This window comes from Silurus aristotelis, assembly GCF_946808225.1.
Source record: "Silurus aristotelis genome assembly, chromosome: 22".
NCBI classification, from domain to species: domain Eukaryota; kingdom Metazoa; phylum Chordata; class Actinopteri; order Siluriformes; family Siluridae; genus Silurus; species Silurus aristotelis.
Genome location: NC_139595.1, coordinates 13,307,627 through 13,323,381, shown reverse-complemented (window position 1 = coordinate 13,323,381; position 15,755 = coordinate 13,307,627). Strand labels below are relative to the sequence as shown.

General features: G+C 39.0%; 1 protein-coding gene and 1 long non-coding RNA gene across 3 annotated transcripts in view; one reads left to right on the top strand and one right to left on the bottom strand.

Annotated features, from left to right (window-relative positions):
- esyt2a (extended synaptotagmin-like protein 2a) overlaps positions 1-8,469 on the bottom strand; it is a 54,588-nt gene extending 46,119 nt beyond the window's left edge. Inside the window, exon 1 of one of the 2 annotated variants that reach the window (XM_083525632.1) lies at positions 7,554-8,469. In XM_083525632.1, coding sequence (XP_083381758.1) covers positions 7,554-7,937 — 384 coding nt within the window. In that variant the 5' untranslated portion in view covers positions 7,938-8,469. The remainder of the gene's footprint in view (positions 1-7,553) is intronic. The other variant, XM_083525631.1, reaches the window with a different exon arrangement.
- LOC310717849 lies at positions 876-6,643 on the top strand. The gene is made up of 2 exons (XR_014530978.1): positions 876-5,097; positions 5,561-6,643. It is a non-coding gene; the product is annotated as an uncharacterized lncRNA (long non-coding RNA).
- Positions 8,470-15,755: the final 7,286 nt, after the last annotated feature.

Sequence of the window (15,755 nt, the reverse complement as noted above, 5' to 3'; positions counted from 1 at the left end):
TAATGGTTCCTAAAAGCCACTGATGTATAAATATTTATACTGTTATCTGATATCAGTCTGATACTGCGCTCATTTTCTTGGTGGTTTGGGGGTAAATACACTAATCAACATTTATAGTGCAATACCAAAAAAAACCCGCAAACTGCACTGAGAAAACAAGAACCACTACATCATCTTTCTCCAGTGAAAATAAGATGATGGAATATTTAATCCATAAAACACTGACAACCAACAAGGCAGCAAACGCAGTCTAACTGAGGAGAAATTCTAGGTGCTTGTAAAGTGAGTGAAACGAACAGTTCTTACTCACTACATTGTTCTTGAAGATCAGCTGCTATTGTGATTGACAACGAGCATTTGGACACAATAGAAAACGGGCGTAGTTTACAAATTCAACAAATCCTACTCTTCTTCACTGAACCTCCATCGAAAATATCGGACACCTAGCATGAAGAGTCAAATCTGTGCACTTGCAATGGCTAATATGCAAACCGAGGGAAATGAAATCCCCTTGTTCTGTGCTATCCCTGAGTAATTAGTAATAAATGTGTTACACATTTTCCTTATCAGAATCCATATTCACCAAAACACAATGAATTGCTCTTGCCCCTCTGTTTAGCCTTGAAATTTCTGAACCTTTCTCCAGGAGGAATGAACCGTGTGTCTCCTGATTATAAAATCACTAGTTGAGAGCACAGGATCCCTGAGATGAGCATAACGGGATGACTAAACTTTACAGCGTTAACAAAGCAAAAGCTGCCACTTCTCAAGAACGTACCAGTTGTAGGTGTCACTGCAAAACCTTACGTCAAATACATTTGTAATCAACCTGTAATTAAAATGCTAAACTTCACTCGTTTCATCAGCCTCGATGCATCAGCCTGAAATAGCACACCAGGATGGAGTTTGTCGACCTGTTGCTGTGCTGACAAATAGTTCTTTTGGTTTTTTTTTAACTATTATAGGAAGTAATCATTTGGGGGATATAGCATTAGCATAAATCCTAATGGCATTGTCTAAAATATTGACCTCTATTTGTGGTGTTTTTTTGTTTGTTTTTCAAGTAAAGCTAGAAAAGTGGCTACATATAAATCACCGGGCACCAAAACATCCAATTGATGCTTAAACAATTACAACAACCGCACAGCTACGGTTCAGACAAAACACCCAAACCACCACATTTGACTGTTACATTAAGAAGCAACAGTTACTCATTATGAAAGTAACCTTACATGCTTGAATGATACTATGAGACTCTATTAGAATGAGAATGTGTTTTGGGGAAGGGCGGGCAAAGCCAAGAATTTAATTTTATTTATAACATGAAATACATCACAAATGATTGAACACTAAGTTCTTTTTCTATTTATTTTTTTTACCTATGCATAATGTAACTACATGGTCTGATATGCATTTCTGCTCCGCTATTGTAAAGAGTGGTTATTTCGGTACAGACTATAGACTCGTCAACTCTGGGAATTCTTCTCTGATCGCTCTCATCGTTCAAGGTATTTCATTCTTACTGTATGAACTGTGTAGAGATTACTGCAGATCCCAGATCAGCAGCTTCGAAAACAACCAGGACATATGATAACAACAACCATATTACGGTTAAAAGGTATTAAAGAAACTTTTTTCCTCATTCTCTTGATCTGTATTAGACATCTGACTGGCTTATACATGAGATAACTCTGTGTCGATGTGTATATGTTCCTAATAAAATGGCCGGTGAGTGTATATACTCATGTCATGAGAAGAAAAAAATTGTTGAACATTTTCACTGTCCTGTGTATTTTTTATTTTTTTGTATTAAAGCTTCTCAACTCACAGCTCAAGTTCTCACAGGATGTTATTTTTATTCTCCAATCTTGTGTACTCACATCACAATGTCCCACACCCTTTTTGCACATGCATCACACACACAGTCACACACACCACAAAGGAGGTGTGGAGCTTCCTCATATTAACCAATATCTCCTCAGTATTGAAAACATGATCAGTAAATGAGCTGCTAAACATATAAATCTGTATATATGTTCTTTGTTTTAAATTGTTCTGAGGGATTTATATCCACAAAGGCCTTCAGTACCTCCAAAGGTTCAGAGTAGATGCGTCTTATCCATTCACCTTGGAAATGCTTCCTGAATAATTTGATGTCCTCTATAATGTCGGAACATGATGTGTGCGCATGTTTATGCTAATGTGCTACAATCCGATGTGCTCAGACTTCCAGTTCTGATCTAAACCTGTTCCATCGCTAACATGGACACCCAAAGCAACTTGTATAGTCTCTGAATTTGATTAATTTACAAGAAAATGAATATTTACACCAACAGTTTCTATAAATTAAGTGAAAAGAACCAAATATATACATATAGATTTTTGCTAAATAAAAAAAGATAGTCTTATTGTGATTATGATTAAAGCAACAGACAAATGTTACGAATGTAACCTAAACATTTTTTTGAAGGAAAATCAAGTTCTTCCATGTAGAAAATGATGACTGGCAATGGCGAGATCTGTTTGCTGTTATCTGTGTGTGGAGCCATTGTGTGTTCAGGTGACTTTTCCTGATCGAGTTGAATGACACTTTTCAGAGCATTTTCAGTCAGAAGTTAAGTTGTTTGGAGTTTTGAGCACAGTGGATTGCAGGATTAGCGCTCTTACATGTTACTCTTATCTAAATGTCAGTGTTGAAGCTCTGAAGCGCTCTGATGTGATGTTTGGGGGAATCTTCCAGTTTGTGCTTGCTGCTGACTGCAGCAATGTTTTGGCTAGTACGCTAGCCACATGCTTATGTGTGCTACTGTGTATGCTAGCCTACGTATGCTAGTCAGACTTTCCTAATCAGCCCTTCACAATTGCGCTGATGCTTCTTTTGCATTGTTCACATTAAAATATGCTTTCCACATAAAGTTTATTTCATTCATTCTCTGCCTTTTTCCTCTCTTTCATTCTAATTGAAGATGCCTTTGATGGCTTTTGTAATGCTGCTCGTCTTCATGCTACTCAGTCCAAATTCAAGCACCAATTACAATTGATTCTTTCTGATTCAGGAACAGGCCACTACACTGGATAGGCTTAAAACAAAACGAGCTAAATGACAAACAATGTCCCACAACTTTCCGTCACAAAATCAAAAGGCTAATCAGACTGTCACAATGTCCAATGTGTGATCTGAGAAAGCAACAGAACACCACGGTTCAAAGCCAAAACCTTGCGAGCACAACGTGATCGAGGACTCGGTTCAAAAGCCGTTTCTTTAAGTCCGTATTAATGATTTTATGTTTATTATCTTATTTATTTTAATCACATTATGCTTTTTTTTTTTTTTCTTTTCATTTTATTGTAGACAGTTTCAGAAAGGCTGAAACATGGACTGGGCAAGCATGTGGGAGTGTTTATGTCCGGGATTGTGATTATACACTTGATTCCAAACCGAAATGTTTGCTGATCTCTTTTAAAGACTTGCTGTGTCACACGAAAACGTGGAATATTTGAAGAATGCCTTCCTTGAGCAGGCTAAAGAGCACTGAGAAGCTACTACAATAAACTATGCAGAGATTTATTAAACCAAAAGCCTGGTAACTCACAGAGACACAAAGAAATAAAACTGTCTGACTGCATTGCTCAGCCGGCACTGGTGAACATCAGCGTTTAGTAGTATGTTGAAACTGGCATTTCATGTGTCAACCTGTGACCTAATTAAAAACCTAAATGTGGTGTCTGAAGAAATGACGCCTGTGGAGGGGTGTAGAATGGCAGGAACTGAATTCGGCAATCGTGACCCCTAACGAACTGCTCAGAACTGCTCCAAACTGCTCCTTCAGTACACGCCTGTTTATTATTAAATGTTAGAGAATGAAAAAATTCCACACTTGGCAGGTTGGACTGGAAATGTGCAGCAAGGTTTGGTGCACAGCTGCTGATTAGTTATCACTGGAATGCATGAAAGCATTTTCTGTTCCACTGATCTGAACATGAACATTTACCAAACTCCACCTTCTTTTCATAATCTCCCGTATCCCCTTTAATTCTGAACACCATTTGCTCTAAGCTCAAGATAATATCATTAACAGATGCCCAGGAATAGATCAGGGTTAGACTGCGAGAATGTTCTATTTTCAGGCTCTTGCTGTAGAAAGATTTAAAGGGGGGTGACGACGACACCCTGATGATGTCATACATATGCCACACACATTCCTTCATCTCAACCTCTTGGTGTTTTCTCTTTCTCTACACTACTTTCTTGCTGTGGGTCTGGGAGGCATCCAAGCAAACCCTTTTATTCCCCCTCAAAAAAAACAAATTTCACGATTCTTGTAGCCCTTTAGAGGTACTATCTAATCATAATGTAGCACATTGGATCTGAATTAAGTAGAGAAATACAGGCTGAAAACTCTCCTCACCAGGTCCAACTCACTTCAGCTTGCACGCACAGACGCACCACAGCAGGTGCACAGAAATAGAACACAACTGCGAAAGGGAAAAAACGACAATGGCTGGCGAGTTTGCATTGTAAAACCCCATAACCTTGTGTTCACGCTAGCAAATGTCATCTAACTCGTGTCACTTGTGGCTGTACGTGCCGACAGCTTTTTTTCTGCTGCATGGGGGTTTGTACTGCCTGTTTTTTTTTTCCAGTTTGAATATTAAATAGTGGTGGCTAAAATCTATTCGCTTCTATGATCAAAAGTATCTGCAATGTTCTCCTTTACGGCAGTTAAAAGCCAGCTCCTCTCAGCCTCTAGACCTGTTTCATTCTTTCCTGTTCCTTCTATCCAAACACATGACTCACTCTTTGCTGTTGTTTATGTTCCCAAGTGGATTTCCCAAAGATTGCATTTTCCAAAAACTGTTTATGCCCACATTAAGACTCTCCCTCTCTCCAGGGAATAATATCACCTGGAAACCATGGACTAAACTGTACCAAACAACTGTTGTTTTAATCATATCAACTATAAAGAAATAAACATCCTTTAAACACTCGAAACTCGTAGCAAAAAAACTGCTGTCTTTTCTCTCTCAGTACAGAAAGGACGTTGTTAGAGATAACTGCTCAATGTCAGCAATCTACACTATATAGAAAAAAATTTTGTGGACACCTGACCATCAGAGTCTATGTGCTCTTCGAACATCCCGTTCCACATGTAGTCCGCGTTTCTATTGTTAAAAAAAAAAAAAAAAAAAACCTTCACTCTTCTGGGAAACTGTTCCTCTAGATTTTGTGGTGCGCTTGTGGAGATTTGTGTTCATTCAGTAAAGACAGGTATTGATGTAGGATAAAGAGGCCTAGGAAGCAGTCAACATTCCAATTCATCTCAAATATGTTTAATAGGGTTGAGGTCAGTGATCAATAGCAGGCCATTCGGGATGTTGTTCTGCAAACCATGTCTTCGTGGACCTTCGGCATTGTCATACTGGAACAGGTTCGGGTCTTCTAGTTTAAGTGAAGGGAAAATGTAATGCTTGTACATCCACAGACATCCTATACAATTGTGTGCCTCAAACTTTGGGCTAATAATTTAGTGAGGAAACCACATATGGCTGAAAAAGTCAGGTTTGTCCTGATAATGTATATTAGCAATGTTCAAAGGGTAACAGGCCATCTACTTATCAGCGATTTGAGAACCATAAGTGTTAGTTTATTAAGTGCATTATGAACAATTTAGTTATTTATTGTACGTCAGGGTCAAATTAGACCCTTATTGTTTTGTCAAATTAAAATTTAAACCTTAAACAAATATACATTTACATACACAAAAATAAACAGCATTAGCCTCTTAGCCAACTTTTGTTGCCCACGTTGCTTATGTTCGTAAATGTAATTTAATCATCAATCATTATGAAATATTCAACAAAGCTAGACATGGATCCCTTATCCAGTGTAGACTGGGACTTCTACAGCTGAGAACATTTACAGCTTATCAGTTCATATCGATAGTTGAAGGATCATTTAAAGAGGAATGAAGGGGGAAAAAAACATAGCATGCGTAAACCAAGACCGTGAATTTTGCGCAATAATTTTTATCTATAGGAGACATACAATTAAAGTAAATGAATGTGTTGAAATTAAAGTATACTACAGTGGTCACATTTTTCTACAATGACCTGTCCTGCCTTACAGTAACGCTGGCTGTGATTCACACACATTCTCACACACCCAATACAGCGAGTCTCTTACTTTCTCCACTGTTTAACCTTCCAATTTATTTATTGCCACAATTACGATCAGGATTATTTGCAGCTCGACGTTGACTGTAACAAAGGGTGTATGCTTTTCTCAAGGTAGAATGAATTCGCGAGCAAGTTGATTTTTTTTATTGTTCTCCATGGATTATTTAACATGCGAGATCTACTGAACTTTCTGGTTCACAAATATTTGCAATGAAGGAAAAAAGTATATGAGGGAGTGAGTAAACAGTCCCGGTACTGGCCGATATGTGATACTAATCCCTTGTGGTCACTTCTGGTTTCTGTTTCCATATTATGCAAAATAAAAATGCCAGAAGAGTTGCACAAGAATCCGAATCTTCGACACATTTTCGATACCATGCAGCGGTAACCAATTCCACACCAACGCTGAATTTACAAATCAAACATTAACCTGGCACAGCAAACCTGTCGAATGAAATGGCACAGATTTGTTTGATTGGGCACTCAAAAAAAAAAGCAGCTTCGAATATCCAAATAAAGAAAACGAGTATCACACAATCAACTAATCTGTCAGATTGTTAATAGTGTATCGCTCACCTGAATCAGTGAAGTACTAAATCAGTGTATACACACTAATGATAGGTAATGAATGTCATATCCTATTCTTTTGCAATCATTTGATCCTGCTCAAGGTTACATGTGGTGTGTGTGTGTGTGTGTGTGTGTGTGTGTGTGTGTGTGTGTGTGTGTGTGTATATACTGGCTGTAAAGTCTGAATAAGGTTCTTTATGGAGCCCTGTAAACACACATTCACACACTTATTTACACCTAGGGGGGATTTAGAACAGCCGATCCACCTCACAGCATGTTTTTTCTGGAGGTAAGATGAAACCCAGAGAACCCATTAGGAACCCCTACGTCTTCATGGAAAGAAGATGCAAGACAGCAAACAGTAACCCGAGTTCAGGATTGAACGTGACCCCTTAAGAAAAGACACTTGCCACATCTGCGCAGCGGTACATTTTTAAAAGGTGTATATATGCAAACGGAAACATACACAAACATCTCCTTCACCATCAGGAAATCAGAGCTTCCTGAAGAAGACAAAGTGAATGCACTGACAAATACTAAACCCGTGGTAGTAATCCAGGTGTATGTCATGTGAAGAATGCAAAGTGTTTAAAGTCAAGGGGGGGATCAGAGATATAGATTGGAATGTGAATGAAGCAAAAGAAGAAGAAATGCAGTCATGATGCAGAAGCACTTGAGTCAAAGTCACCAGGTTTGTAATTGCATCACTTTTACAGGTCAAAGGTTTCGGCCACAGTGTTTTTTCGTGCACAGTAACATGCAACTTTTAGTGTAAGTATGTAAACATTAAAGAAGCACGAACTCACCCACGGTGGCAACTCAGAAGTTGGTAAACTCTGCTTGAACGCTTTCACTGGGTGCTCGAAAAAGGCCAGGGCTTTATTTACTCCTGAAAACCGCGCTCCCCGGTGCCGTCTGATCCAAAACAGCGCGACCAGGGAGATCAGAATCCAGCTGAAACTGAACCCTAAATATCCTAGGACATAAACCGGGAAGATCAGAAGGAAGGTCTTGGCGAATTTCACTCCGGTGTGTTTGGCATCGTCCACGGCGCTTTGGGTCTCGGCGCTCGGCTCCGGAGGTGCCCGTTCCTGCGCTGTGGGTCCTGCTGGACACGGGGACGGTACCGGATCCTGGGCTCGTGACAGTCCGGGCATTTTGGGATCCGGTCCATTTACAGTGGCGGTCATTTACAAATGCGTGGTGATGAACTCAATGCGCTGGGAGATGATCGAGTTCTCGTTCTCCGCTCATTAGTTCCTGCACTTCCTGCAGATGATTGAATCACTTTGGGGCTGATTGGAAAGGGAACTACGCAGCGTCCTCGCCTCGACCTTGACTAATGCGAAACAGAGGGGGAATCTTTTTTTATCCCCCCACAACTTACTTACTTACGTAATCAATACGCGATCGTTACTAACTTTCTGTTGGCATTTCGTGCCAAGTGTGCCAAGAAAGTCACCTACCTACACATCTGCGTCTGGCACGGAAGCGCGAGCTCTAGCAGCATGGCGGCGCGCTACACTCGGGTTTGCTCTTCTCTGTCCACATCCTGCCACACGCTTTTTTTCTTTTTTCTTTTCCTCCCCTGGGCCAGAGAACAGACACGCACACAGTACGGGCACAAGACACACACCCAAACTGCATGCTGGAGGACCAACCCCTTCTCATTTTACAAAAACAGAGCTGTGACGCGGAAGAGGGTGTGATGGAGAGGGAGAGAAAGAAAAAGAGAGAGAGAGAGAGAAAGAGAAAGAGAGAGAAAGAAAGAAAGCGAGAGCGCGCGAGCGCCATCTTGTGAGCACAGACTATGCAAAACCAAATCCTACGTAAATCAAATCCACTGAAAAACTATTTGCATGGCAAACCCAAGTCATTTAATTGTTTTGTTTTTTGTGACCTTTAGTCTTAAGGTCAGAAAAATTGTGTTTTTTTCCCTTTTAACCCTTTTTCATTATTATGTGTTTCTATTATGGATTACAATTGAAGAAACCGTTTAACAGCGTCTTCCCTCAAGCCATCAGGCTTCTCAACAAAAAACTGAACTGAACTAAACACACACACTCACACACTGTGTGAGTGATCTGTACAACCCGGACTCGACACACACTCGTACTCACTTCGCACACCCATGACTTCAGTACCACTCACATCACATCACATCACTTCATTACAATAAACTGTTTACATGTCATTTTTGCACATCTTTCCTGTATTGCTGCTATTTGCTCTTTTGCACAACATTTTGTTTACTTTTTTGCTACTGTTCACTTTGTCTCTATACAACAGGTTTACTGGCAGAGCTGTTGTTTTGTTTTGTGTATTGTCTTGCACTGTCCTGTGTTGTCTTTGCACTGTTTGCACCAGGTTGCACACATGCACTTTATGTGGCGAGGACACTAGTCCTCAGCTCTGTGTTTTTCTGTTTCTGTGATTGTTGTATGTATGGAGCATCAGGGTTCTGGAGGAACGTTGTTTCATTTCACTGTGTACTGCGTCAGCTATTTATGGTTGAAATGACAATAAAAGCTTCTTGACTTGAAATCAGGATATTCACAGTAAAAGATTAATGTGGGAATAGAACCAGCACACTTGAAGAGGTAATGAGCACAAAATGTCTTGTCCTTAGGGGGATGATTTGTCAAGAGTAATAAAAGTGTCAAAAGAACAAATAGCCAAGATTTGAAGTGGTCATGGTCGTGAAGCAACCATAAGTGAATCACATGCTATCATTATTTTATATTTATTTTTTCAGCCGTCACATCTCGTGTTTCCGGGAATCAAAGGGAACTGCTGTAAGCCCTTCACAACGAACACTGCAGGTGCTTCAAATCCATGTCGCTCAAAGGCTGTTGCATTAACCAAGTCACTGTTGTCATCTACCAGAAATCCAATCATGTCTGCATTTTCATGTCCTTGGATCAGATGGTCAGCGAGTGCACTAGTCGGAGCTCTCAAACTGCATCTGTAGCAAACTGCGCAAGCTCAAACAGATTCTTTTGGATAATAGCTGTTTCTTGTTCATTCCACAATGGCTGATAGAGGAGAAGAAATTGATTTGGTCACAGATACACTTACAAGGACATTTATGAGACTGACTTTTCAAGAAAAGCTGGACATTCTGAGGAAAAATTTGCAATAATAGTTTAAAACAGTTGTTAAGGTTTTTTTTTTATACTTCTGTCTCGCTGTATGAGACGCCTGTCTGTGGTGCAGGATTCCGTTAAACTACACTTCTGTATAATATTGATGGTTTCTATAGAAGTGGCATCATTATGATGGTTTTAAGAGGTGGATTGATTCAGGCAAGACTCCACTGAAGACCTAAATGTGAAATGCACATTTCTGGATTCTATCGTGTATTACAAATCAGTATTTTCCCAGTACTGTAACTGATTAATGTGGGATCAAAACCAGCACAATTGAAGCAGTAATGAGAACAACACATCCTGTGCTTAAGGGCTGATTTGTCAAATGTAATACATGTGTTAAAGAAACAGAAGATTTAAAATGGTGCTCAGTACAGAGGGTCATGAAGCGACTAAAAGTGAATCACATGCTCCTTTTTAACAAATAGTGATGGATGGGGTCGGCCACCATTATCTTATTTAATTGATAAGAACCTAAGAACTTGAAGATAATAGTGGCAGATGATGGAATGATTGGAAAATAAACAGATGGGTGTTACATAGAAAGACCCAGAGGCAAAAGTGACTATATAAAGATTGTCTTCTTTGACACCACAAACCTGGATCCTGAGCTTAGTTTGTTTCTTTTACTTGGCATTTTAACTGTATTGATTTTTTACTATTGTAATAAATAATAATAATAATTCATTAAAAGACGATTTCAAATTTTTTTTTTATTGTTTTTTTTTATGATGTGTTGAACTTTTCCATGATCTCAACCTGATTTTTTGTGCGCATACGTACATTTCAAACTCCATATCTTGTGCCGGTGGAATGTTTTTGGTTACTTATTCAAATCACTCTTTATCTGCCAAATATGCAAAAGCTGCTGCCTGTGCATATATTGCATATTCTATTTCTATTCTACGGCAACCATATTCTATTTTTTATATTTTATTTTGATTCAATTTCTTTTATTATATTGTACAGCAGTATTCTATTTTTATTCTTTGCCTTTTTAATTTTACCCTATTGATGTTTTAATCTTTTTTTTATTTTTATTTTTTTCATTTATTCTTTTTGTAATGGAGCAGTCATAAAAAGCATTTTGTTGAATGAAAATGTTATTCTCACAAGCACTACAGACACTGAATGGGTTTGGCTGAATTGTTTAAAAGCAAAACATCAGAAAAATTTTGTGAAAATTGTGGAAAAAATATAACAACAGTCTGCAACACCCTCTATAGGGCAGGGGTGAAGGTGTCACAATCCAGTGTTTAAAAAAGAGAGCAAAAATCTAGAGGGCATAGCACAACCTTGTCAGTCATTATTCTTTATCGATGATGAAACAGGACCATTTTGTTTGCTAATTTACAAAATAAATGCATCATAATCAATAGGAAGAAACTTTATCATACAGCAAGACAGTGAACCGAAACAGACTGCCATCTCAATAGAACATTAAGAAAGAAAAGGTGCACAGTGAAATTCTTTCTTCACATATGCCAGTGATGGTAGAAATTTGGAGTCAGAGTGCAGGCTCAGCAATGTTACATCACCCCTGCAGCACAGAAGGTTGAGGGCGTTGCTCAAGGGCCCTAAGAGTGGTAGCTTAGCAATACCAGGGCCGATCAGTAACCCAGAGCCTTAACCACAAAGCAACCCAATAGGGTTTATATATACAGTATACATATACAGTGAGGAAAATAAGTATTTGAACACCCTTCTATTTTGCAAGTTCCCCCACTTAGAAATCATGGAGGGGTCTGAAATTGTCATCGTAGGTGCATGCCCACTGTGAGAGACATAATCTAAAAAAAAAATCCAGAAATCACAATGTATGATTTTTAAACTATTTCTTTGTATGATACAGCTGCAAATAAGTATTTGAACACCTGTCTATCAGCTAGAATTCTGACCCTCAAAGACCTGTTAGTCTGCCTTTAAAATGTCCACCTCCACTACATTTATTATCCTAAATTAGATGCACCTGTTTGAGGTCGTTAGCTGCATAAAGACACCTGTACACCCCATACAATCAGTAAGAATCCAACTACTAACATGGCCAAGACCAAAGAGCTGTCCAAAGACACTAGAGACAAAATTGTACACCTCCACAAGGCTGGAAAGGGCTACGGGGAAATTGCCAAGCAGCTTGGTGAAAAAAGGTCCACTGTTGGAGCAATCATTATGAAATGGAAGAAGCTAAACATGACTGTCAATCTGCCTCGGACTGGGGCTCCATGCAAGATATCGCCTCGTGGGGTCTCAATGATCCTAAGGAAGGTGAGAAATCAACCCAGAACTACACGGTAGGAGCTGGTCAATGACCTGAAAAGAGCTGAGACCACCGTTTCCAAGGTTACTGTTGGTAATACACTAAGACGTCATGGTTTGAAATCATGCATGGCATGAAAGGTTCCCCTGCTTAAACCAGCATATGTCCAGGCACGTCTTAAGTTTGCCAATGACCATTTGGATGATCCAGAGGAGTCATGGGAGAAAGTCATGTGGTCAGATGCGACCAAAATAGAACTTTTGGGTCATATTTTCACTAAACGTGTTTGGAGGAAGAAGAATGATGAGTACCATCCCAAGAACACCATCCCTACTGTGAAGCATGGGGGTGGTAGCATCATGCTTTGGGGGTGTTTTTCTGCACATGGGACAGGGCGACTGCACTGTATTAAGGAGAAGATGACCGGGGCCATGTATTGCGAGATTTTGGGGAACAACCTCCTTCCCTCAGTTAGAGTATTGAAGATGGGTCAAGGCTGGGTCTTCCAACGTGACAATGACCCGAAGCACACAGCCAGGATAACCAAGGAGTGGCTCTGTAAGAAGCATATCAAGGTTCTGGCGTGGCCTAGCCAGTCTCCAGACCGAAACCCAATAGAGAATCTTTGGGGGGAGCTCAAACTCCGTGGTTTCTCAGCGACAGGCCAGAAACCTGACTGATCTAGAGAAGATCTGTGTGGAGGAGTGGGCCAAAATCCCTCCTGCAGTGTGTGCAAACCTGGTGAAAAACTACAGGAAACGTTTGACCTCAAACAAATGCTACTGTACCAAATATTAACATTGACTTTCTCAGGTGTTCAAATACTTATTTGCAGCTGTATCATACAAATAAATAGTTTAAAAATCATACATTGTGATTTCTGGATTTTTTTTTTAGATTATGTCTCTCACAGTGGACATGCACCTACGATGACAATTTCAGACCACTCCATGATTTCTAAGTGGGAGAACTTGCAAAATAGCAGGGTGTTCAAATACTTATTTTCCTCACTGTATATATATATATATATATATATATATATATATATATATATATATATATATATATATATATATATATATATATATATATATATATAACATTATAATATATAAACGGACATTTTTGTAATATTTTAAAATATATTTGCCATTTTGTTTCAACAACAACAACAAATCCACAATATATTCCATAATCATTTGTTACATTCAAAACTTTGCTCCGTTGTTGTTGTTGTTGAATGAATGCTGCTGTGGCAACTATTCCCTCAACAGTCGCTACCCACATATAGCAAACAATCAGTCTGTATGAATACTAGTCTACCACACTCATGACCACAATTCGAAGCAGATTCGCAGGATGTAATGAAGCAAGTTAGAGATGGTATCAGGAGGATATAGTGGCCTGGAAACACATAAAAAAAAAAAAAAATCAACGCACTCTTCTGTAAAAGTATTTTCAAAGTAAAGTGATATAACACATGTTGGCGGACTATTACAGTCTCTAGTGCCAAAGAATCCTCTTCATAATACTAAGTCTGTTCAGGTCATATGCAATATCTGCTCTTGACTTTAATAGCTGAGCCTCATAATGTGATTTTGATCTAATAGACTTAAATTCTGATTACATTTATTCAGAAAGTTAGTGGCAAACCTCTTCTTCTCCTTTCGGCTACTCCCATAAGGGGTCGTTACAGCGGATCATCCATCTCCGAAAGTTATTGCCAAACCTCAGTTCACTGAAACACATCCTAGACAAATTGTATGTAATTCATTATCAAAGATGAGATTAGCTGAGGTGTTTGGGGTTTATGTCTTTATGTCTACCATTATGACTATACATACACTATGTTTCCAAAAGTATTGGGTCACCTGGTCATTTTTTGGTTGCCAGGTCAGTATTTTTGAGCATCACATTCCACATTTAGTCCCAATTTGCTCTTATAATTCCCTCCACTCTTCAGGGAAGATTTTTGGAGTGTGCTTATGGATATTTGTGTTCATCAGCCACAAGGGTGTTACAAAAGCAGGTACTGATGTAGGTGAGGAGACCTGGGGTGCAGTCAGCATTCAAATTCATCCCAAAGGTGTTCAGTAGAGAAGAGATCAGAGCTCTATAACAGGCCACTCAAGATCTTCCTCTCCAAAGCATGTAAACCAGATCTTTAAGGAGCTCAGTTTGTGCACAGGGGCATTGCCGTACTGGAACAGGTTTGGGTTTCCAAGTTCAAGTAAATGCATAATTTAATCATAGCTAATCTAAAGATGTCCTGTACAATTGAGTGCCTCCAGCTTTGTGGTAACAGTTTGGAAAAGAAGCACATATAGCAGGAAAGGTCACGTGACCCAATACTTTTGAAAATATAGTGTAAACCCTAACCCTAACCCTAACCCTAACCCTGATCTAAGATCTCTAAAAAATAAATAAATGAAATATAGTTTACCTGTTACTGAGACAATGTGTAACAGGCAACAGTGATAACTGCTTTGCCTTTTCAGCCACCTCAGATGATTTCCTTTGCTGATCTTTAGTTTTTGTAGAATTCTACCGTAATGTTTTCTGCACCTTGAATGCTTCCTTTCCTGCATTGTATTGGCGTCTGATAGCATCCAAGTGTCTCCAAAAAATCCTGACTCGATCAACCTGACTTTTCAGCTGAAATTCTAGCTGAATTGGTGTTAAAGAGAATGTGTGAAACTAGCAAAGCCCTAACAAAGTTAGAATCTATATCCAGCACTTCTTCCAACCGTGTTTAAAAACTATAACAGATTGCCTCTTTATCATTTAGCTTCCTTTCCATACTTCTTAGATTGTATTATTGTTTCACTTTTTTATATATATATATATATATATATATATATATATATATATATATATATATATATATATATATATATATATATATATTTTTTTTTTTTACCAGTCATTTGGAGACTCCATTTTTGTCTTCAGTTGAACCTCTTCCAGCATGACATTACCCCTGTGCAAAGCCAGCTTCATGAAGATCCTGAGTGGCCTGCTATAGAGCTCTGTTGAACACCTTTTGGATGAATTGGAATGCTGACTGCACCCCAGACTCCTCACTCTACATCAGTACCTGACTTTACTAACACCCTTGTGGTTGAAGCACAAATCTCTATAAGTGCACACCAAAATTTGGTGGAACCCCTTACCAAAAGAGCAAATGGTGACCAAATGTGAAATAGGATGTAAAAAAATCCCACACCAATCTTATAGTCAGGTGTCCACAAACATTTGTTTAAACATAAACAAGTAGATGCCGACCCCGTAAACATCCCGAACCATCTAGAGACGTACCAGCACCATTTGGATCCCACTTCATGTGGAGTTTTAACATTGGACCTCTTTGAGTGTTTAAAGGCTCTGGCATGGAGAAGCTGGTGTTGGATCTATGATAATCGCAAATGTTGAGCTATTTTATGAGTTGCTCAGTAGCTCCTGGTTCCATAATCTGTAAAAAGCACATTACTCATAATCTTACATTCCAGTGATCATGTTAGTTCTCACTCTCCAGTTTTCTGTATTGCTTAAAGACTATAATCACACTTTGATATCACCTAAATAAGGATGAGTTCCCCCTT